This window comes from Myotis davidii, unplaced genomic scaffold (assembly GCF_000327345.1).
Source record: "Myotis davidii unplaced genomic scaffold, ASM32734v1 scaffold125, whole genome shotgun sequence".
Classification (NCBI taxonomy): domain Eukaryota; kingdom Metazoa; phylum Chordata; class Mammalia; order Chiroptera; family Vespertilionidae; genus Myotis; species Myotis davidii.
Window position 1 is genome coordinate 496,337 of NW_006299390.1, and position 25,011 is coordinate 521,347.

Here is a 25,011-nt window from a genome sequence, read left to right on the forward strand (position 1 = left end):
TCTTCTATCATTGACAGTCCCTCTAGGTTGTGGGCTGCTTGCCTGTGTTCCTGAGAAGCATCTACGGTACCAGTCTATAGAGTGTGTTTTCTTTAGTGAATTACCGGTATGTTTACCGGTAATAAACTTGCACTGTTTTATGTATATGTTTGATTACATACAGCCTTGTGACAGTTTTCCTGCATGTCATAAGCATTTGAATATAAATTAAAATGTTAAAATCAAATCTGATATTGTTTTACCTTTTATTTGGTGTGTGGAAGGTGTGCGGAAGAGGGGGTAGTCTTATACGGCGAGTATATAACAAACTCTGTATTTTGAGTGGAAATGTTAGGGGGTCGTCTTATCCAAAAAATCGTCTTATATGCCGGCAAATACGGTATGTGTTTTCCGATGGCCTTAGGCGACCCCTGTGAAAGGGTTGCTCGACTCCCAAAGGGGTCGTGACCCACATGTTGAGAACCACTGCCTTAGGGCCTCAAAGCCAAAAATATTTACTACCTGGCCTTATATAGGAAGAAGTTTGTTGATCCCTGATTTAATTAGATGTATCCATATTTTGTGAAATGTGTCTTCAGTTTTTTGCCATTGAACATTTTAAATTTATATCCTCAAACTTTGTTATTTCTTCATCTACTATAAAATTCAATATGAATCAGGTATATCTTGGATTTTATTCAACAAGCTCATCTATTATGGCATCAAAAAACACAATTGTTTTAAGATTATTTTACCAATGGTAGATTGTAAGATTTAGCAAAAAAGGAAAGGAAAGAAGGAAGGAGTGAACATGTCTTCTTTTCTTGTTATTTTAAAAGCTTGGTCTTCTTCCCCAAATCGACGCATTGGAGGATTTCTACAGCAAGCAGGATGTAGATGGACATCAGCTGCACTCCTGTGTTGAAATTGCCTCAGAACCAGGAGCTCAGGAGCTCCCCGGTGCATGTGAAAGGCTCACAGTGAGCGTGTCCGCCAGGCTGCACAATGGGGCAGTGGGTGTGTATCCCTGAGTAGGCTCTCCTGAAGCACTGCTATGTGTAAAAATGCTTTTTGGAACATGAGTGAATCAACTTCATTTATTTTAGCATCTATTCCAAACAACCAATCTTGCCCGGTGATTAGATGCACAGAGCAATCTACTGATGTGTTGGAATCAGAATGTGCAGTACAGGAGCTGTATAGAAAGAGGAGCCTTGCAGTAGTAGCATTAAGATGCCAGGTTGCAGGAACAATAGTCCTAAAAGTGTATTTCTTTAGAAGCCTGGGATTTTAGGACTGAAATGAACTCTAAACAACTTCTTTCATCCCCAAACTGTCACTGAATAAATGAGACCATTAGGGTCTAAAAACATTACGTGCCCATTGCACTAAGTTTAGAGCAGGTTTCTCACCCTCACTAGTTTCCAAATTTTGGCCTTGTTGTGGGGAGGGGGTGAGGTCTGTCATTATAAGATGTTTAGCAACATCGCTATCATCGACCTACCTGATACCAGTAGCACCCTTACCCTGGTTGTGACATCCAAAAATGTCTGCAAACTGTGACATATGTCCCTTGGGGGCAAAATTCCACCCCCCCGCGCCCCAGTTGAGAACTACTGCTATAGAGTGACAGCTACAGTGAGACCCTGGTCTTCCTAAGTTCCAGGCATTTGGTTTTTTTAAAATATGTTTTTCTTGATTTCAGAGAGAGGAAGGCAAAGGGAGAGAGGGATAGAAAAATCAATGATGAGTGAGAATCATTGATTGGCTATCTCCTATACACCCCCTACTGGGGATTAAGCCCGTAACCCAGGCATGTGCCTTGACTGGGAGTTGAACCGTGACCTCCTGGTTCATAGGTTGATACTCAACCACTGACCCACACTGGCCAGGTCCAGGCAAATGCTTTTTCTTTCATACTGAAGGGCTACCCATAATCTCACAAAAAGTATGGAATAAGAAAATTCAAAGGTATAGTTTAGCACTAACATAAATCATCGGGAATTGAAGTAATAATAATATCAATAATAATAACTAAATTGGAACAATTAATGACTAAAACATTTTAAGCCTATCATTAACTTGAGTAATGTTTATTGTTGTTATATTTAAGTAATGTTTATTGAGCATTTATTAGATGCCAAACACTGTTCTAAGTACTTCATAAACATTATTACCTTTAATCTGTATAATCCTACATTATCCCCCTTTCACAGAGAAGGGATTAAGGCCTAGAGAGGCACATGAAAGAGAGGAAAACCAAAGCCACTAGGGGCATGAGGTGCTTCTCGGTCACTTCCTTCACCTCTAACAGCCTTCTTTCGTTGCCTGCAGCCTGCCAGTGTCACCCCCAGGGCTCAGTCGGGACCGGCTGCAGCCCACTTGGAGGCCAGTGCCCGTGTAAGCCTCACGTGGCCGGGCGCCGCTGTGACAGGTGCTCAGCAGAAAAAAAAAGGAAGCTACGGTCTGGGGCATCACGGCTGTCACTGTAGGTAACAGAAAACAGACGCTCTTGTTCACAACCTTGGAGTTTCGAAGGGAGGAAAATTGATGTGTGGAGTCTAAAAGGGGAGCAGAGTGGGAATTGACTACATTACTTGGGCTGTCTATGTAGATAAAATGTATGGAAATTTTTTTCTACCGTCCTTTCTATCTATCCATTCACTGGGCACTGAGTGTGCAGAGCTCCGTAAGGAAGTGTGAGTGATGAGAAAACCACGGTTCATGCTTCCGGGAGTTTGCAGTCTGTGTCAAATAGAGGGTAGTCCGGGTAGGCTGTGGGACACCATGAAGGGAGTTGGCTGTGCAAACCCAGCTGTGTGATTTGGTCCATAAGCCAGTGGCTGGAAAGGATAAAACAATGATGAGATTGGGAAGTTGAGAAAGGGGCCAACACTGCGACCAGGATATGACGCTTCCTGATGCTGGGGTTGCAAAGTCTCGGAACTCATTTTATAATCTGCCCGTAAGTAAGGACTTGGATGGGGCTTCACCCACAGTAGTAAATTCAGTTATCCTACACATCAACATATGTAGTTCTTTATTCTACGATGTAAACCATTAGTGAAATGCTGTTCCCCACAGAAACCTGCCTTAGGAACCATGAAAACCACCAGGTACATGAATTCTCCTTTCAGGCAGGGAAACATCTTGTCAGTCATGATTCAGAGAGATGGCACACCTTCCTGGGCATTGCCTGTCTAGCAAACTGCCCATAAAACAACTTGGGTCCATCGCCACCTTTTTTTAAATTTTTTAAATTGATTTTAGAGAGGAAGGGAGAAGGATAGAGAGATAGAAACATCAATGATGAGAGAGAATCATTGATCAGCTGCCTCCTGCATGCCCGCTACTGGGGATGGAGCTAGAAACCCAGGCATGTGCCCTGATGGGAAATGAAAACTTGACCTCCTGGTTCATAGGTCGACACTCAACCATTGAGCCATGCCAGCTGGATCATCACTGCTCTTTTTTCCCTTTTCTTTAAAAAAAAAAAATGAATTGCTTGAGATGCACAAAGGGATATATATTTTTTCCATGTAGCACCCTGTAAACCAAACAGGCATCACATTTTTTATAGGAAAGATGAGCTCAAGTAATTCAACAATTTAGCAGAAAAGGGTTGAGCTTTTACTATCTTGTCCAGGAAAAAGAAAAACCTGACGGTTTTGAGGGGGGTGTCTTTTTTTTATAGTCTTAAAGTTTGACTCACAAGCTATATGGAAGTTCAAGTCATTAAAAGCATATTACTTGTTCAGTTCCTCTATATAAACAACATTTATCAAACCCAGTTGTTCACAGCTTACCATTTGTTGAATGAATTGGTGAATTGTTATTTAACCAACAGTCACCTGGTGCTCGCTCTATGCCAGGCTCTGCTCTGGGCACTTTAGAGACTCCTTCTCTTCACCTTGATTGGGGTGAGCTGCTAAGTTAGGGACTGCAAAACCAGGCCTGTACCTCTATCACCAGCACACCATTGCCCCCCGCCCCACCGTGTTCTCTTTGCTTTATCTAGTGTGTCACTGCCACCCTCAAGGCTCAACGAGCGCTGTGTGTGACCAAATAACCGGACAGTGCCCCTGCCAGGAAGCGGTGGCTGGCCGCAGCTGTGACGGGTGCCTGCAGGGCTATTTTGGATTTCCCAACTGCCAGCCCTGCCTCTGTAATTCGTTCGCTGAGCTTTGTGATCCAGAAACAGGATCATGCTTCAATTGTGGGGGGTTTACAACTGGAAGAAACTGTGAAAGGTATGGAATTCATATGTACTTTTATTTTTTTTTAATATATTTTTATTGATTTCAGAGAGGAAGGGACAGGGAGAGAGAGATAGAAACATCAGTGATGACAGAATCATTGATCGGCTGCCTCCTACACACCCCACACTGGGGATCGAGCCTGAAATCCGGGCACGTGCCCTATGAGGTATCAAACCATGACCTCCTGGTTCTTAGGTCAACGCTTAACAACTGAGCCATGCTGGCTGGGCTGGACTTTTATTTTTAAAATTTTTTTGTTACGATCTCACAACACTCTCCAAAGGGCCACTGAGTAGAAACTAACAGTGTTGAAGTGTAGAATGGTTGTTCTGGGTGGGAAGATAATGTCATTCCGCCGTCCTTCAAAATCTTGTTATAAACCAGACAGTGTCTGATTAAATTAATAACAGGCATTTGCCTGGCACCTTGCTTTTTATATTCCTGAAATAAGACATGTAAATTGAGTGCTATTATATGGAGCTTAATGACTATACCATGGGACTTTCAACAGCAAAAAGTCCTCATGCAGAGCATGAAAAATGAGTTTTCGGAGCTGCACGGTCCTAATGCATAGCAAATGCACACTGGCTGACATGTAAGCTTTTCCTGGGAACATGTTGGTGAAAATAAATTGCCTTGACAGATGCATCGATGGTTACTATGGAAATCCTTCTTCAGGACAGCCCTGCCGCCCTTGCCCATGTCCAGATGTTCCCTCGAGCGATCAGTACTTTGCCCATTCCTGTTATCGGAATCCTTGGAACTCAGATGTAATCTGCAATTGTGCTCAAGGTTATGCAGGTAGGCAGGAGGCTTTATGGTGGTTGTTTTGCTTCTATTTCACACGGCTATCTGAAAAGTAATCACGCATTAATAATTTATCTACCTTGACCAAATGAATGTTGCAGGATATAAGTTAATGGTAAGAAGACACAATGTGGTAAATTGCTGCTTTATAAACAAAGAATTTGAATGATTCAAAAACCAATGACTAATTAAAACTCATCCCACTGAGCTATAAATGTTAATGCTGTTCTGGAAAACTAACTGACCAAAGGAGTTTAAATCAAATTAATTTATTTAAAATAAAATCATCACATGTTAAGATATATATGTGATAAAATAAATATATGTGATATATATTACATATAACATAAGCAATTAAAAAGTAAAAAATAATAATAACCAAGCCAATGCTTTCTTTGTATAATTCTGACCAATCAATTTGACTGGCATTTCACAGATACAAATAATTTTTCCAGAAGTCTGGAAGCACTGATTTGGGCATGGAATGGAGACTGCATACGTTAATTCATTATTTGTATCAGTTGCTCAAAAATTTTATTTTGCATAGATTAAGCACGAGTGTAAACATGTTATGTAAACAAGGAAGAAAACTTACAAAGTCCACTTGATTTAATCACGCTTAGAAATACGGTGCTCCATAGCAGCACAATTCACCATAGCTAAGATCTGGAAACAGCCTAAGTGCCCCTCAGTAGATGAATGGATTAGAAAACTGTGGTACATCTACACGATGGAATACTATGCTGCTCTAAAAAGGAAGGAACTCTTACCATTTGCAACGGCATATCACGCTTAGAAATACGGTGCTCAGTGATAATTACCATAACGATAAGAAATTACATGGATAATATTTTTATTATCCCTGTGGTTACACATCTCTTGTTAATTGCCTTTTCTCTTACAGTCTCTTCTCCCTGTACATTTTGGCTTGGTTGACCATTTTTTAAAATATGTATATTTTTTATTGATTTCAGAGAGGAAGGGAGAGCGAGAGAAACATTAATGATGAGAATCATTGATTGGCTTCCTCCTGCATGCCTACTGGGGATCGGGCCCACAACCCAGGCATGTGCCCTTGACCGGAATCGAACCCGGGATCCTTCAGTCCGCAGGCCGACGTTCTAGCCACTGAGCCAAACAGCCAGGGCTTGGTTGGCCATTTTTTAGGAGCTGAGCCCATGGTTGGGCTCCCAGGGCATTTCTAAATGGGATGAACCAAAATGTGGCGAGTAGACCCACAGTTCGGACACCTACACAGGCGCAGTTGCCTCATGGTTGGAAGGACAAAGAGTGTCAGAGAGAAGGGATCGTTTCTCCATGCTGTGCTCAGTAAGAACACCCTCTTGGGCTCATACATCGAGGAAACTGCTCTCAGCCATCTTCACTGCTAGACACATATCTCAGGCTACTGCTGTTTCACCTCCAGGCCCGGATGGGATGGGCCCCGGGGAGAAGAGGGCTGACATGAACTTTGGGCCTGGGGTACACTATACTGACCCTGGTTCTATAAGGATCCAGGGGTCCTGTGCCCACAACTCTTAGGTTTTAAGAAAGACTAGAATCCATTCTTCACCAAAGATGTTTTAGCCCTGGATAATCATTTTACCCTCCGAATGAATAATAAGCTAAAATGAATGTTTTGTTTTAAATTAGGACACTTTTCCTTATTCCTCCTCAGTGTGTGACCTCTCATTATCCCTAGAGGCACCCAATTATTCTCTATTTATACCAATCTCCATCCCCCCTCTCCCAACACACACACACACACACACACACACACACACACCCCTCTGTCACCTCATTCCCTTTCTCTCTCTCCATCTTTCAGGTAAGCAGTGTGAAGAATGCTCTGCTGGTTTCTATGGAAATCCCAGAATTTCCGGAGCACCTTGCCGGCCATGTGCCTGCAACAACAACATTGATGTCACTGATCCAGAGGCCTGCAGCCGAGTAACAGGGGAGTGCCTTAAATGCCTGCACAACACCCAGGGGCCCAACTGCCAGCTTTGCAAACCCGGTCACTTCGGATCAGCCCTCAATCAAACCTGCAAAAGTAAGCCTGCAAGGCTCCTGGGGGGAGGGGAGGGGTGTGGCAGCAGAGTGGCAGCTCTCCCATGCCCGTTTCAGCTAGGCCAGGGGCGTCAGCACCCCCTGGGTGGTGGGCCGGGGCACTGAACTCATCAGCAGAAACGGGTGCAGCTATCATATACTCACTGGTGTCATTAGTTTGCCTGTTCTGACTATTGCTCTAGTGCAGTGGTTCTCAACCTTGGCTGCACGTTAGAATCCCCTGGGAATCTTTTTAAAATCCTGATTTCTGGGCCTCATCCTCCGGAAATTCTGTTTCTTTGTTACTAATGTTGTGGCCTCACCCCATAACAAAGAAACAGAATTTCTAGAGGATGAGGCCCCAGAAAATCTGGGGATGAGGCATTAAAATGCAAATTCCTGAGCTGTACCTTTTAGCATTATTCCTCGGAGTATGGTCCAGTGTGCACTGAGCCAGAGTCTTTTAGGGGTGGGGCTGAGGCATTAAAATGCAAATTCCTGAGCTGTACCTCAGACCACAGAATTGACGCTCTGGGAGTGAGACCCACAAATATGCATTGTGGCAAGCTCATCAAGTGACTTTAATGTATAAATATGAGAATCATTGATGTAGACAAGGACATAGGTTTAATTCTAGGATAAAGAAAGAGGAGAAATAAACTTGTCCTTTTTAGGAGATATCAGTTGGGTGATATTTCAGTTCACCCAATTCAGTAAACCATTTGGTTTCAGATCTTTCACAAAAATGGAACTTTGGTGCATGTCATGAGGGAAAAAGTGAGACTTGCAGTCTTTCTCACAGTCTACTATGTGAGCCCTTCGAATATAGTAGGCACAACCAGATGAAACCGCTGTTCTTGGAGATCAACAATAGTTGAATGGGTTCAACCTACTTAATTCTTTGATAAATTCTGTACTGTTGTAAGATATTGAGCCATTTGGAGAAATGATCCACTTCTCCATGTTTGCATGGGTTGTTGACAGCCATTGTTTTCACTGACCTTACCTCCTGTTATCTCAGGATGCTCCTGTCATCCTTCTGGCGTGAATACCTCTGAGTGTCCCCCTGGTCGGGGAGCTTGCATCTGTGACCCAGACTCTGGCACATGCCCCTGTCTGCCCCATGTCACAGGGCGGACCTGTGACCATTGCGCTGATGGGTACTGGAACCTCATCCCTGGGAGAGGATGCCAGCCATGTGACTGTGACCCCCGGACCTCTCATGGGAGCCACTGTGACCAGGCAAGATACTTTGAAGTCACTAAGCTCCCCTTGTCTACTTCCTGCCCCTTTCTAGAATGGGCCATTTCTTCAGGGGGTGCTGTTTCCCTTTGTTGGAGAACGGTACTAGAAACCAAGGTCTGGGCACCAGGTGACCATATCTGTTTTATGGGCCCCCCTCCACTCCTCACACCCGCAACCGCCAAACGTGGAACAAATTGGTAGATCGCCACATGACGGCTTGGCTTCCTAATTCGTGAGGAACTCCTAATGTTCGTGACATCACTCTCTGGCATGCTTCTTAGGCCTTTTGGGAAGCATATTTGTAGCAGCCCAACCAAGAGTGCAGTTCAGTCATGGAGATTGAGGGGAGCCTGAACAGCTGAAAATCAGATGGCGCTGGTTTAACCTGAGAGCCCCTGACAGCAAGAAGATTTGGGGTTGTCTGACCCAAAGGGAATGCGTAGGCCCTAGGGGAAGGCTGCTCTTCACAGTGAGAAAACACTTTCACTCGAGCACATCTCTCCACATATGAATGTTTAGATCCTCAGCTGTTTAAACACTGTGATAAATGTCTCTCTCTCTCAGCCAGTAGGCGGTCCCCAGGGCATTCTTGCAGAGAGATCCAAACGTGCTGTCGAGTATTTTCATCAACAGTTTAAGACAGAGCTGGAGAAACAGGCTTATCAGATTTGTGGATATTGCAAAGTTGTAAGCAAATGTGATAAAGACAGAACAAGATACAAGATATCCTAACAGGCTGCCTTATTGTCTGGAAACTAGATGAGATATTAAGAGGATACAAGTCAAGTTTTGCAATTGTGTTTTTAAAATTTGCATAACTTTTGGGTGGGAGTAATACCTTGGCACCAGCTCATGCGAAAAAAACATTTGAGGATTTTCACTGTGTGCTTCAAGTGAGCCAGCTGTGTGGATGGGCTATTAAGGAGGCAATGCCCATTCAGGCTGGAGTGGGGGCTGGGGGGAAGCCATACCCAGGTTCAGGGCAGTCATTGTCCCGCAGTCCTCTGTACGAGCCAAATGGCTCCATGAGCACAGCTGTCATTTCTGAGTGCCACATTTTAAACATTATATTAGCAAACTAATATGTGTCCAAAAGAAGACAACCAGGATAGTGGAGTAGAACCATGCTACTCTCTGGCGAAGGCTTGAAGGAATTAGGGGTGCTCAGCCTGAAGAAGAGCAGCAAACGCAAGGTGTGAATGACTATCTATAGTTGGGAAGAGGGCTGTAAGAGGGAAGAGGGAGGCTGCCAGTTTTGTGCAACCCATTAGACAGGCCTCAGAACGATGGGGGCACGCTACAAGGAGCAGATTATACACCAGTGTAATAAAGCATTGCCCAACCATCAGGGACAACCAGCAATATGACAGCCTTCATGAGCAGCAGGAACCCCTTTGAACAGAAGCTAGTGGTTACTCCAAACATGGGTAGCAGCGTAGTCGATGCCGTCACTTTTGTAATCATGCTGCGTATTCACTGGAAGATACTGGTAGAGGTGTTGTTTAAGCAGATTTGGTCAGGTATGACAAGGGCCACTCTACTAGTGATTTGCTTCTATGTTTTCCTCTTGTTAATTTTGCAACCTCCTCGGTTTTCAAAAAAGCTGCTCAAGAATCCAGTGGGGATGGTACAAAAAAATTCAACCCTCTTCCCCAAACACAATTAAATCACTATTATTAAATGATCAAATTTCAAGTGCAAAAAAAAAAAAATGTTTGTTGAGCAAAACACTGGCCCAATTGGGGGAAACTCCATCGGACATTCCATCATGGAAACATTATTTGCCAAATTAATTGATGAATGTTAGTCCAGGCCTTTAGCCTCTCTGTGTTTTGGGGAAACTCCCATAACTGTAGGGGAAAAGAATGTGGCCCGTTTCCCATTATGTGTTTTGTTTTCATTTACATCTGTGTATGTTTCCCAGTTTGGGGCCACCTGTCCTTGAACAGCTGGAAGCAGGCGGTATATTCAAGCGCCCTGAGCCAAAACACATTGACTCCTGATCCGTGGTATTGTCGGGGGTGGTGGCTGGCCGTGGGAATCATCCCTCCTCTGACTTTGCACAGCTGTATGTTCTAAATCACTGGAGGGAAAACTGTTTTGTATTAAATGCATTTTTTTTAGATCAGAAAGCTTGTCAATTCCTCACCCATGAATGTTCTCACAGGTTACAGGCCAGTGTCCGTGTAAATTAGGCTACAGTGGGAAACGCTGCAGTGAGTGCCTGGAAAATTATTATAGTGATCCACTCAGGCGATGCATTCGTAAGTATAGCTATTTCTAAAAACATGAGTACAGTCAACCGGGTCCTACCATGAGCATGCTATGAACCAACTGACATCCCAACTCCTTTATTTTCTAGAAAACTCCAAAAGTTTAATTCCAGTTTTGAAAATAATATTTTTTGTAGCCCTATATAAAAAGATTTTCTTCTTCTGTACTAAAACTTTAGGCTGTATGAAATATTAGCCTAGATTCAAACTTGTAGCCTATATTAACATTCCTCAAAGTCGTTAAAATGGAACAGGCCTGTGAGATCATAACTTGTAGCCAATTTTCTGCTGGTTGGAAGCATGTTGACAAAAGCAGCTACTCTGGATTGAATTACAGGCTGGGAGACGGCTCAGAGGCCAGCAGGGGCTTCCTCAACGTGGCTCTCATACTCTGGGTTTACCACATAGTCACGTACTCATTGGTTCTACAACACACCTAGAGTGCCTACTGAGAGCTCTAGGAGGTGAACATGGAAGACAAGGCCCTGACCTCGTGGAGCTTGTGTTCTAGTGCCTCTCCCCCCATGCCCCAGCACTCACAGGACTTAGAGAGGTGCGTCCAACAGAACTTCCTGCAGAGATGGAAGTGGTCTACGTCTGCACTGCTCGGTGCAGGAGCCACTAGCCACGCGTAGCTGTTGTGCATTTGCGATGTGGCCAGTGAGAAAAATAATGGTTTATTTTATTGACTTTGTTGAAATCCCTCAATAGCCCCATGTGGTTAGTAGCTACCATATTGGACAGGACAGATTTAATGTCTGAATTAGGTCCTAGGACAGTGGTGGCAAACCTTTTGAGCTCGACGTGTCAGCATTTTGAAAAACCCTAACTTAACTCTGGTGCTGTGTCACATAAATTTTTTGATATTTGCAAGCGTAGTAAAACAAAGACTTATATTTTTTATATTTATTTTATATATTTAAATGCCATTTAACAAAGAAAAATCAACCAAAAAATGAGTTCGCGTGTCACCTCTAACATGCGTGTCATAGGTTCGCCATCACTGTCCTAGGAGAAAGGATTTTTTGTATCTCTATTTAAAGTCAGCTTCCAAAAAAAAGTCAATTCAAAGAAATAACAGATGTGATGGGCTTATCGTCATGTCACCTCTAAGTATATTGTAACTCTTTCCTCCTTTCCATTCTTTCATAAATGTGCTTTTGTGACCAAAAAAAAAAAAAGGCCTGCATTTTCTTGTCCCACTCAAATATATATTCTGAATGGTTTTCTCCAGTCCCACGCAATTTAAGTGGAATTACTACTTTGAAAACCAGGGAGAAATTTTGGTTCTTGGAAAATCTGTCTTCCAGAGTGCCTTTCCTTGTGTCCCTTTAATATTTCAATAATCTCATTTTATAAAAATGCTTTCATCTCTTATAGAGGAAACTCTGCAAGTGGTCAGCTAAAGCCACAGACCCCACTAAAGCTCCTGGAGAAGAAAGGTTAGCGAGGGGGAACCTTGGCTTCCAGCTGGGGAGGTGACTTAGTGCACCCCCAGGCCTCTGGACCAAAGCAAACCTGCCAGACAGATGTCTAGTTGAGCGGCCTAATACGTTCATCAGTTTTATCTGTAATTGGCATTCCTTTATTCAAGCTGGCAAATGCATTTTAAATTGCTTGTTCCTTGCAGTTAGTCCAATTACATAGGCTAGTGATTCCCTGGCCTTTTGGAAATTGAAGTAACTTCAATAGCTCTCTCATCCTCCATCCTTAGGCTTAATAAAAAAATCTTGTTAACCAAAGTGCATGTAGCATAGGGTGTGTGTGTTTTTTATTAAGACAAATTTATTTTTCTTCCTTTTTAAAAAGTATATTTTTTATTGATTTCAGAGAAGGAGATATATATATATATGATGAGAGAGAACCATTAATAGGCTGCCTCCTGCATGCCCCACACTGGGGATCGAACCCACAATCCAGGCATGTGCCTAGACATGTGCCCTGATGGGGAATCAAACCGTGACCTCCTGGTTCATAGGTCAGCATTCAACCACTGAGCCATGTTGGCTGATCTAATTTTCTCCCTTTTTAAAAAAAAAAACATTTTTAGAGAAATTTAGGTTCACAGCAAAATTGAAAGGAAGGTACAGAGATTTCCCATATACTTTCTGCCCCCACAGATGCACAGCCTACCCCAGGGGTGGGCAAACTTTTTGACTCGAGGGACACAATGGGTTCTTAAACTGGACTGGAGGGCTGGAACAAAAGCATGGATGGAGTGTTTGTGTGAACTAATATAAATTCAAAGTAAACATCATTACATAAAAGGGTATGGTCTTTTTTTTTTTTTAGTTTTATTCATTTCAAACGGGCCGGATCTGGCCCGCGGGCAATAGTTTGCCCACGGCTGGCCTATCCCATAGTCAACATCCCCAAGAGAGTGGATATTATAATTAATGAACCTACATTGAACATTATAATCACTATAGTCCATAATTTACATATGTCCACTCTTGGCATTGTCCATTCTGTGCATTTAGACAAATGTATAATGGCATGTATCCATCACTATAGTGTCATGCAGAGTATTTTCACTATCCTAAAATTCCCCCGTGCTCTGCCTATTCTGCCTACCCCCATCCCTGCAACCATAAATCTTTTTATTGTCTCAATAGTTTTGCCTTTTCTAGAATGTTCTATAGTTGGAATGATACAGTAATTAGTCTTTTCAAATTGGCTTATTTCACTTAGCATTTAAGTTTCCTCCACATCTTTTCATGACTTGAAGCTCTTTAGTGTTTAACACTGAATAATATTTTTATTGTGTAATTGTACCACAGTTTATTTATCCATTCACCTACTGAGGGACATCTTGGTTACCTTCAAGTTTTGGCAATTGTGAATAAAGTTGCTCTAAGCATTTGTGTACAGATTTCTGTGTGGATGTAAGGTTTTAGCCCCTTTGAGTAAATACTAAGGAGTGATCCTCCACCCTTTTTTTTGAGAATGGAAAGTTCTCCTTATGAAATGGAAGATAGCGTAAGTCAGCACACCCAGACTGGATTACACTGAGAAAAGGTGTGGTTATGGGAATTCTTAGAGTCTTTGACATGCCTGAGTCACCCTTGTGGACACTAGCAGTAGTCACTGGTATGCTGTCAACCATTAGACCCATGTTCGTCATTGAAATAGGTAAAGAACTCACACACACTCACACTCACAGTAAAAAAACAAAACAAAACACCTAATTTTCCTATATAATAAAAGCCCAGCAACCGAAATGGCAGAACAATCAGAGATCAGAACTACCAGCCCCTTGCCCAGGCTGGCCCCACCCCCCAGTGGGGACACCCACCCCGATTGGGAATATGGCCAGCCTGCAACCTGCCCATGGCCCCTCACCCAGGCTGGCCCCACCCCCAGAATGACTGCTGGACCAGTCACTATGAGGTGCACTGACCACCTCTTGGTCCCTTTCCCTGGCCAGCAGGCTCCGATCACCTGATGGAGAATGGGGAACCAGGGTTGGGTGACAGGGAATGTGGGTGGTGCCAGGCCAAGGCCCCCACCCCATCGGTCACCCCACACACAGAGCGACCTGTGGTGGGGGCAGGATCAGAGAGCAGGTGGTAACAGCTGACCTCTCAGTCCCTTCCCTGGCCGTCAGGCACCAATCACCCAATGGTGAACGGGGAGCCAGGGGTGTGTGGTGGTGGGGGGGCGGGGCCGGCTGCAGGCAGCCAGGGAAGATGGCCCTGATCACAGACCAGGCCTAGGGACCATACCCATGCATGGATTTCATGCACCGGGCCTCTAGTTTCTATATAAAAACCATAAACTGATTCATTGGTGGAATGAAAAGAAGAATGCTGTATTTTAATGACCATTGCACAGATCTCTGAAATTTTAAATGTTCACCTTAGAAATGGGAGTTGGGGTGATTCTCAAGGTCTTTATTCTTGAGTTAGTTATAAGCAAAAGACCAGGTGATGACACCTCTGCTCCTTCTCTCTCTCTTTAGCATGTGACTGCAACAGGGAAGGTACCCAGAAGCCCATCTGTGACCGGGACACTGGCATGTGTCACTGCCGGGAAGGTGTCAGCGGCCAACGGTGTGATCGCTGCGCACGGGGTCACGGCCAGGAATTCCCTGCTTGTCTTCGGTGTCACTCATGCTTTGATCAATGGGACCAAGCCATTTCTTTCCTCTCCAGCGCAGTGCAAGGGTTAATTAGGCTGGCTGCTAACATGCAGGATAAAAGAGAGACCCTGCCTGTCTGTGAGGCTGACTTCAAAGGCCTTGGAGAGAACATGTCTGAAATAGAAAGGATTTTAAAACATCCTGTTTTCTCATCTGGGGAATTCTTAAAAGTCAAGGATTATCATGACTCTGTTCGGTAAGATTTGTGCTCAAGCAATAGATAGTGAAGTTCCTGATTTACCTTAACTTCTACTTTAACAGCCTTCAGTTTAAAAATGTACTTAAATGTGTGTTGACACTAGAGAAATAGGATAGTAAATCCAGTTAATAGTCAGACTGGTGATTATGTTTGTCTGTCTCTTTTTAAAAATAATTTTTATTTTTAAATTACAGTTGGCATATAATATTAATTTAGTTTCAGGTGTATAACACAGTGATTAGACACTCATATAACTTATTAAGTGATCTAGTACCCATTTGACACCATACATAGTAATTACAATATTATTGACTATCTTATCTGTACTGTACTTTACATTCCCATGATTCTATAACTACCAATTTGTACTTCTTAATCTCTTCACCTTTTTCACACATACCCCATCCCTATTCTGCATGGCAACCATCAAAATGTCCTCTGTATACTAGTAAGTCTGTTTCCAATCTGCATGTTTATTTATTTTGTTTTTCAGATTCCACATATAAGTGAAATCAAACTATATTTTTCTTTCTCTGTATCATGTATTTCACTCAGCACAACACCCTTTAGGTTCATCCATGTTGTTGCAGGTGGCAAAATTTCATTTTTTTATGGCTGAGACATATTTCATTGTATATATGTACCACTTCTTCTTTATCCATTCATCTAATGGATACTTAGGTTGCTTCCATGTATTGGCTATTGTAAATAATGCTGCTAAGAGCATATATTCATTTGATAAATAACAGGAAATAAAAGACATTGTTATGACATGGTCCATGACCTTACTTTTCATTACGTTGAGGATTTCATGCCAGTCCCTTTTGGCCTCCAAAATTTCTGTTGAAAAATTAGCTCACAGTCGTATGGGAGCTCTCTTAAAGGTAACGAACCGCTTTTCTCTTTCTGCTTTGTCTTTAACCTTTTGCGTTTTAAATATGATGTGTCTTGGTGTGGGCCTCTTTGGGTTCATCTTAGTTTGCAGCATCAGAGAAGAAGGTGATGGCATGGCTGTCTCTTGTTATAGCCTTTGTTTTAAAGTCTATTTTGTCTGGTATAAATATTGCTACCCCAACTTTTTTTCATTTTCATTTTCATTCAATATCCTTTTCCATCCCTTTTTTTCAGTCTGTGTTTGTATTTCAATCTAAAGTGAGTCTCTTGTAGACAACACATGTAAGGGTCTTGTTTTGTTATCCATTCAGCCATGGTATATCTTTTGATTGGAACATTTAATCCATTTACACTTAAAGTAGTTATTGTCATTTTATTATTCATTTTTCATCTTTTCTTTTTCTTCTTCTTAAAGAAGACCCTTTATTATTTTTTACCAGAGACCTGGTGCATGAATTTGTGCATGGGTGGGGTCCAGCCAGCCCGCCCTGATCGGGGCCAATCGGGCCAGGCCGGCTAGGAGGAGGGGCCCTGGGTAGTTGGCAGGCCAGCCCTGACCCTGGTTGAACTCCTGGTCGAGGGGACAATTTGCATATTACCCTTTTATTCTATAGGACTAGAGGCCCAATGCACGAAATTCGTGCAAGAGTAGGCCTTTGCAGCCATGGCTGCCTTGATCCCTCCCTTGCAGCCGAGGCGGTTGCCTCATTCTACCTCATAGCCGCAGGCAGATGCCTGGATCTCTCCCTTGCAGCCACGGCTGCAGCCCTGGCTTCATCCCAAAAGGACATCAGGAAGGACGTCCGGTCTGATTAGCATATTACGCTTTTATTATTATAGATAATACTGTTCGGTGGCGATTAATTCCTTTAGCTTTCTTTTTGTCTTGGAAGCTCTTTTTATGTCCTTCAATTCTAAACTATAGCTTTGCTGGGTAAAGTAATCTTGGTTGGAGGTCCTTACTTTTCATTACGTTGAGGATTTCATGCCAGTCCCTTTTGGCCTCCAAAATTTCTGTTGAAAAATTAGCTCACAGTCGTATGGGAGCTCTCTTAAAGGTAACGAACCGCTTTTCTCTTTCTGCTTTGTCTTTAACCTTTTGCGTTTTAAATATGATGTGTCTTGGTGTGGGCCTCTTTGGGTTCATCTTAGTTTGCAGCATCAGAGAAGAAGGTGATGGCAAATGCAAACACACAAGGTACACTCACCAACAAGGAACCTCCTTGTCACCTGTGATCATTAAAAGTTAAGGCCGTGTACAGAAGTAGCACTAAAAGGAACCCTGCTGAAAGCAGATTTATTCTAAATGAAGAACTGATCTTTCCCCTAGGCTGGGCAGGGGTTGTGTGTTGAGAGCTGAATGTAGATCGGCTCCCTTAGACTGATTTAAATGAGCCATGTCTGAATACATGTTTTTGAAAACCCAAAGCAAAAGGGAGACAGAGTATAAACAGTTGAAATTGAAAGATTCAAAAACCTTTTTATTCTACTAGACCTTGGGTGCTGATCATTTTTTAAGTGAATGATGAAATATTCCAGTTAACAAGAAAGAGATAAGTCATAAACTGAATTAGAAACTGCCAAATGAAAAATAGGGGGTGGGGAAATACATTCTAATTTTGAGGTAATTGCCCCAATAATGAGGACAATCGATCAAATGTAATACAAGCTTCACTATGTTTACTCTCATTTTCCCCTGTAGGAAACAAATCATGCAGCTAGGTGAGCAACTGAAAACAGTATATGAATTTCAAGATGTGGAGGAAACAATATTGAAAATGAGGAATGAATCAGACCTCTTACTTGAAAATCTCCAGGAAGAAATTGATTTGTACTCCAGTGCCCGTAATGCAAGCATCATGGGTAAGAGAGAAAATGCACTTCAACTGTCTGTTTCTAGACAAATGTTTATAAAATCCATAGTACATTCCATTAGTGAGTCACCCTGTGCTTACCGCCATAGCACCCCAGCACTTCAGAACATGAAAACACACCCATTGAAGACATTATTTGTATATGAATATTTCAACTTTTTAAACATTGCAGAGCCTAGATAGTATTTGCTCAACATAACGAATGTTTGATACTAAACAAATACCAAAGAAACCTTCTAGAGCCAAACCATGCAAGTGGCCTTGGGAAATCAGCAACTTAGAAATGCTGACATGCATAAGGAGATAAGAAAGACGTGTTTCTACAGTATGTCATCCTGAGCATAAGCCACTCCACGTCCAGCAACCAAAAATGCAAAGGAATGTGAAGCAAAAAGGACTTTCTCATAAGGACTTTGCAGGGGTGTGGAGTCATGTAACATACGAGAAGCCCACAATTCACATGGCATAGTTCTCAAAAATGAATGGGGGCTGTGTCAAAGCCAAGATCAAGTTGGAGGAGAAATGGAGCTCTGAAGCAAACCTTGGATTAGCTCTTCTCCTGATCTCCGATGAGATCTCCGTTATACTCGGAAATGGACAACTTGACACTACCAGGGGAGGCAGCACTGAACTTGTTCACCTAACCCATCTAACTGGGAGGTGAAGTGAAAATACACATGAAACTCACCTCAAAGGCCATAACACTGTCTGCTTTTCTCTGCCCTATGTGTATGCACCTGTTTTTCATCTAATCTTGACTTTAAAGAGAAAAAATACATGACAATTATGACCCTAAAGGAAGACTTGATTTAGTGAAATAACCATCGATGATACTCAATAAATCCTATGTCAGGAATAAGGAATCTGTTCTGATTCCTAACCTGGAAGAAGGGGCCACTGAAACAAGCCAGGTCGAAGAATGGAAAACTGCCCTCAGGCGCAGCCTCTCAAACGTGCAGCCCAATAGCAGTTCCTGAGGTTTTTCTCAATGCCTGACACTGTGCTGGGGAGGTGAACACTCAAAATCCTCGTCCTTAAGTTATTCCAATCTAGTGGGAAGACAGGCATATAAACAATTGCAAACAAAAGGACTAAATTAGGGCATCTTCAATTGCTTCCAGAACAGAGCAGTGAAAATGAAATTCCTTCTGAGTTTATTGGAAAAGGCTTCAGGGAGTAGGTGACAATTGAATTGGGCTTCACAGACTGAAGATAAATTTGCCAGAAGAAGGAAGAAAATCATTCCAAATAATAGGAACATGGTTTTGTTTTATGTTAAATGAAAATCACGTGTGTTAAGAATATGTTAGTGTAAGAACCAGGAAGGTTTAAAAGATAAGGTATGGTTGGTGCCTGGATTCTGGTTATGTAAGATGCAAAGAGTAGGACCGTGGGCTTCTGTTTCGTAAAGTATGGAGTTATAGTTTATAGCCCTAATTTACCATCATTTACATTTAAAAATACCATATTATTTTTATGGATTTGCATTTTAATAACAATATGGAAAATATAGAGACGTGCTTAAGGACATTGGCTCCATAGTCGAACCCCCTGGCTTCAAATCCTGGCTTCGCCTCTTACGAGCAGTGGACCTCAGGCAAATAGATTCCTTCATCAGAGCCTCATTTCCTCACTTAGAAGGTGAGGGTGGTCACAGCAATAAACGCCTCACAGTGCTTTGAGAAGGTTAAGGAAGAGCATGGATAGGAAGTGCGGGCCTATAGAAAGCACTCTACAAATGCGAGCTATTGTCATCAGCCTCAACATCAGAGGTGAGCAAAAGACAGCCTGCCAGCAAACCCGACCCACAGCCTGTCTTTGTGAATAAAGTTTCATTAGAAGACAACCTCCCCTATTTATTTACTATTGTCTGCTGCTGCTTTCACACAACAATGGCAGAGTTGAGTCGTTGTGACAGAAGCACTATGGCTGGGAAACCTACTAATACACTTATCCCCTGACTCTTCACAGAACAAGTTTGTCCACTCCCACTCTATATAAGTAGGTGATTTAGTTGGATTATCTCACTAGGGTTCATAGTTAATGCATAATTAATACATTTGTGGAACACTTCACAAAGTATTTTCATATCTCACTCAATCCTCACAAATTACTATCACCAATTTAGAGATAAGGAAACTCAGTCTAAGAGATTAAACAATTTGATCAAGGACCTAGTTAGACAGTAAAAGGTGAACCAACACTCAAACCCATGTCTGCAGATTTGAATCTTAATATTCTACATCTATCATATCCATCTATATGTATATATATAAAATACTACATCTAATCCTTCCTCATAGAAGTGTACATTCAAGGAAGAGAATGTTGACCTTTTGTACTGTCATTAAGACAAAGATAGTGGCCAAATTGTGAAATAATTATCTTAATAGTCAATGTATAATTTCATTTGTTTTCAAAACATTTATCTTACTTCAATTTATGTTGATATAGCTTTCTCAGAGAATATCAAGAAGTATTATCACAGATCATCATCTGCTGAAAAAAGAATCAGTGAAACTACTTCCATCACAAATAACTCTGAGAAAACCAGGATTGACTTACTTACCATCTTAGATACATTAACCTCAAAAGAAAACTTGTCATTGGAAAAATTAAAACAGATTAAGATACCAGATATCCAAATACTGAAGGAAAAGGTAAATATTCCTACAGTGAGTAAAAGTGTTTGTGGCTTCTACTTGGTCTCTTCAATTATATTTTCCTGTCTTACATCTTATTTATTTTTTATTTATTTTGTAAATGTATAAATATATATTACATATAAAAACGCTCTGTTAACAATGTATAAATAATATAAATATATTTATTTTTATTTCTTAAGTCAAAGTATAAGAACAATCAAAGAGTAAAAATTGTGCCTTCATTTTATTATTTTACATTATTTACTATTTCCCAAAGGGTACAGATTTCTCCTCCTGCCTCATTATAAGTAAAAGGTAATTTTTATTTATTTAAAGGAAATTAACAGGGAAATGCTAGACATTTGACAATTTTCCCCAAAAACTGAAAGTATAAAAGTGGCACGGATTGGCACAATGCTGATAACAAATAATTTAGATACTGATCCAGTTCCCTAGGAAACATGTAATGGGTCACTTCTGTACACTAAGCATGAACGGCTATTGAAGAAACATGTATGAGCAGAGCAGTGCCTTGCCTCCATGAACCTGGATGGCATTCAAAAAAACCCGCCAGCGCGTGGCTTTTTCACAGAAGTCATTTCTCCATCAGGTGTGTGGAGAACGAGGGGACACGCCCTGTGTGCTCTCGTCGTGTGGTGACCCAAGCTGTCATGACTCCCTGACCCTCTCGGGGAACGCCCTTCAGAAAGCTCAAGAAGCGGAGTCCATGATTCAGAATTTGAGCAGCCAGGCTCCAGGTCTGAAAAATCAGGTAAGTGATGTCTTCTGTTGTTTTATTTGTAAAGCTGTAGCCATAAAGAAAGGGCACTAGTTGGAATTTTAAAAACTGCCATTTAGCTTCTAAGCAGATGGATGATTCTAGATATTAGGTATTCTTATGCCTGGAAATATAGGGTAAACCTAGAGATGTCTATATAAATGTAGATTTAGACGTAGATGTGAATATTGACATATTTTCCATTTCTATAATATTTCTATTGCTGTGTGTTTGTAGGACATAGACTTGTGTAGATATATTTCTTTTATAGCAAACACTACATAGAAATGTGAAGACTCCTAGCTTTGAAGCTCTGAAAACTATAGATCTCCCAAAGTAAAGAATAATTTTTTTATCAATTCAAGGGTATATATGAAATTCTACCAAATATATACAGTTTAATGTTAGAATTTAAGTTAATGTTAGGAAATATTTTAACAGGAATATACCCTTATGCCTTGAATTCCTTCTCTAATAATTTTAAAATATTTCATTTTCTGGTCACATTGATGAGTATACTTTTTAATTACCTAGTTTTCTTTAGCGTTTTGTGAATACATTATATTCTTTTTAAAAGGGTGAACACAATTTCAGGTATTCTGTGAATAATGCGTTGTATTCATCTTGAGAACAAGATGATGAAGTGCCCCCTAGCTTCGCTCCTTTTTTGACAATCTACGTAGAGCCTTTGATGAAAAAAAAAAAGTTCTTAAAGCGCTGAGGTGTTTTAACCAATGTAAGTTAAATATGATATCAGTCAGCATTCTTGTTTGCAAGTAACAGAAACCAATTCCTAAACAAAAAGGAAATGTACGCGGAGACATCTCAAATGGAGAGGAGGATAGAGGGTCAAGCTTGGGAACGGGTTGAGAACCACCGATGATACATGTGTGAGCACCTACACACCAGTACATGTGCATACACACACACACACACACACAAGCAAGTTTCCTCCAGGAACTCACCTCCATGATCCTGAGGCCCAGCTGGTCCTGTGTCCTTGCTCCACATGCCCCAGAATCCAAGAATGGAGCGAGCCTCTGAGTAGCCACGCTGGAGAAAACCCCTTGCACATAGGACATGTTGAGACATTTTATTTGCATAGTCATAATTCTGTATTGCTACATAGTTTTTCACTTACGTTAGTCTTCATTACTCTAATAAATATTCATGAGGACTACTCTGTGCCAGACATTTATCTAGATGTTGGAAATACAGCCGTGAACATCACAAATGCAAATCCTGATCTCGCATCCTGGTGTTTAAAATAACCCTTAATTGTTTAATAGAATTTTAAATTATTATATTGACCCTTAAAAAAAAAAAAACAGAAACTGCACACAATTTAAACAAGCCCCCATTAAACTGTACTTTTAAAAGACAGCCCCTGAGGTAGGTGTTAGCAGAATCTGGCTTAATCAGCACATTGGAGAACTGGCACTGGGTGGGGGTTGTCACGCTGATAAAACGGTGAGCTATTTTCCCCTTGCTTAGCAGGGGAAGCGTGCCAGAGAGATTGTGAGAGAATTCTCAGGAGTCAATTGTGACAGAGGATGGATTGCAGAGAGATGTTTTAAGAGTGAAGTAATTTAGCAATCTCTTTCTTTCTGAATATGGCATCGACTAATCTCTGCCGGGATTTCGTCTGTATAATTTGGCACTTTTCTATCCAGAGTATTTATTTCTGTAATTCTTACTTTACTGTTATACATTCTTACTTGCCACTACCCACTTTTTTATATTGAGATATAATTGACGTAATATTGTACTCGCTTTAGATGTACAACGTAATGACTTGATATTACTAAATGATTCGCACAACAAATTTAGTTAGCATCACCACGCAGTTACATTTTTTCCTTGTGAGAACTTTTTGAGATCTACTCTCTTAGCAATTGCTATCTACTTTAAAGTTTAAAAAATTCTAGAGAATCAAGGAACAACTCAAAAAATTAAGATACGTATTTTTAATCAGGTAAATATTTTTTGTTCCATCATTTGCCAAGGATATAATTGAATCCTTTTTCACAAAATATGTATGGCTCAATTAAGCTGGCTTCATTCTGGGGCAATAATGGGAGGACCCCCCGCCCCAATCTGTTTGGTCCTAATTAGCCCGACTTCTGTCACAACCTATTCAACACAGCTCAGCTGGTGGGTGATATTGTCCTTTGGCTTCATGTTTTTACTTTTCCTCAAATTTGCTGGAGTCCCAAGAAAAAGCCCATGACCTTTCTCAAATCACACATTTAAGGATTTACATTTCCAGGCTGCAAGCCTTTTAGTCCTATCGTTCTTCTGTCAAATGTACAAAGTGTTTGGGATTTATCTTTGCGGCCTGCATTGAGTTCAAACTCATTTCTTAATACAGGGGATGCTTTCTTTTAAGCTTTCAAAGAAAAGTGCATTATTTGAATTTGAGGAAGGTTTAGAAGAATAACTATTTTAACTTACATAAAAGAAAACACTCTCTCAACTTATGAGACATAATGGCCCCTTTGAGTAAGTAGTCCTAAGTAATTTCTATGAAATTTGTTGATATTATGGAATGCTAACGTCTCATTAAAGTAAAACTTGTGTCAGGAAAAGTCATTAGTATTAGGTCAATACTGTTTTCAAATGATGATTTTGAATACTAATAACATTGTAGGAGATAAATTTACATTATTAAGAAAACATGTAATGAAAACAATATCTTTTTAAGAGTCTTTTCAAATGTTTTAAAATTGTTTAATTATCTACACTTCTTTTTCATTTTTGGTGGCAGTTTTATTTGGTCCAGCTAAGCAATTAAACATCACCGAATGTACCTAATCATTGTGTGTTTTTCTTCTTCCAGATAAAAAATATAAGTAAACTGGCAGAAGTCTCCAAAAACAATTCCTTACAGTTAAGTGAGAAACTGTGGAATATGAAAAACCAAAGTGAATCTGAAGAAGAAAACATGAATCTTTTAATCAAAAAAGTGGAAAAGTTTCTGTTAGGTAATTTTTTTAAATATTAGGACTAGTTTTTGTTTCTTTTTGTAATGTATATTCAAACATCACAACCAATTTTAAATGATATTAATTGGGAATGGCATGCCTAAATCAGACACATAATACACCCTTTGATTTAAAATTTCTTAATGAAAATAATCCCAAAATATTAACTCAGTACCAAAAAAAATTGACTCTCTTTATGAGATTAATTAGTACTAAATACTAGAATTTAGTAAAAAAAAAAAATTCCAAAAATAAACTTAATGTTTAAAGTTATTTTACTTTCTTTAAAAAGGAAAGTCCAACATGAAGTTTATATCAGATTCCCTGATGTTAGGATTTTATCATCTTCTCTGCTAACAGTGTACATAAGATCAAGGTATGATAAATTTTGGTTAGTACCAAATATCATAGTTAGGTAGCATCTAAAAATATTGGTTATTAACTATTATTGTCTATTTCCCAAGTCTCTTATTGGCTCTCTATGATTGACCCAAAGGAACTATTTAATTCATTATTGTTATGAATTATTATTATAGTTATTATTGGTTAAAGATAAAAATTTTAAAATACAGCTGGATGCCTGGTTTGTGGACTCCATCCCCAGTGGAGGGTGTGCAAGAGGCAGTTTATCAATGATTCTCTCTCATCATTGATGTTTCTACCTCTTTCTCCCGCTCCCTTCCTCTCTGAAATTAATTTTTAAAAAGAAGTTATATACTTATATGCATAGCCATGGGCAATAGGACAGTGAAGACCTGGGGACAGTAGGATTTGGGGACAACTGGGAGGAAGGAGGTAAATGGGAGAAATGGGAGACAGCTGTAATACTATCAACAATACAAAATATATATTAAAAAATAATAAAGAAAGAAAAGGAAAGAACA

General features: G+C 40.7%; 1 protein-coding gene across 1 annotated transcript in view; it reads left to right on the plus strand.

Annotated features, from left to right (window-relative positions):
* Window positions 1-25,011, plus strand: part of LAMB4 (laminin subunit beta 4) — a 97,611-nt gene that overhangs the window by 56,063 nt on the left and 16,537 nt on the right. The window contains 13 exon segments of the mRNA XM_006774858.2: window positions 819-996; window positions 2,314-2,423; window positions 2,425-2,467; window positions 3,998-4,229; window positions 4,882-5,039; window positions 6,874-7,098; window positions 8,116-8,336; window positions 10,507-10,603; window positions 14,574-14,949; window positions 17,549-17,709; window positions 20,175-20,380; window positions 20,976-21,137; window positions 23,983-24,127. Of these exon segments, the coding sequence (XP_006774921.1) occupies window positions 819-996; window positions 2,314-2,423; window positions 2,425-2,467; window positions 3,998-4,229; window positions 4,882-5,039; window positions 6,874-7,098; window positions 8,116-8,336; window positions 10,507-10,603; window positions 14,574-14,949; window positions 17,549-17,709; window positions 20,175-20,380; window positions 20,976-21,137; window positions 23,983-24,127 (2,314 nt within the window).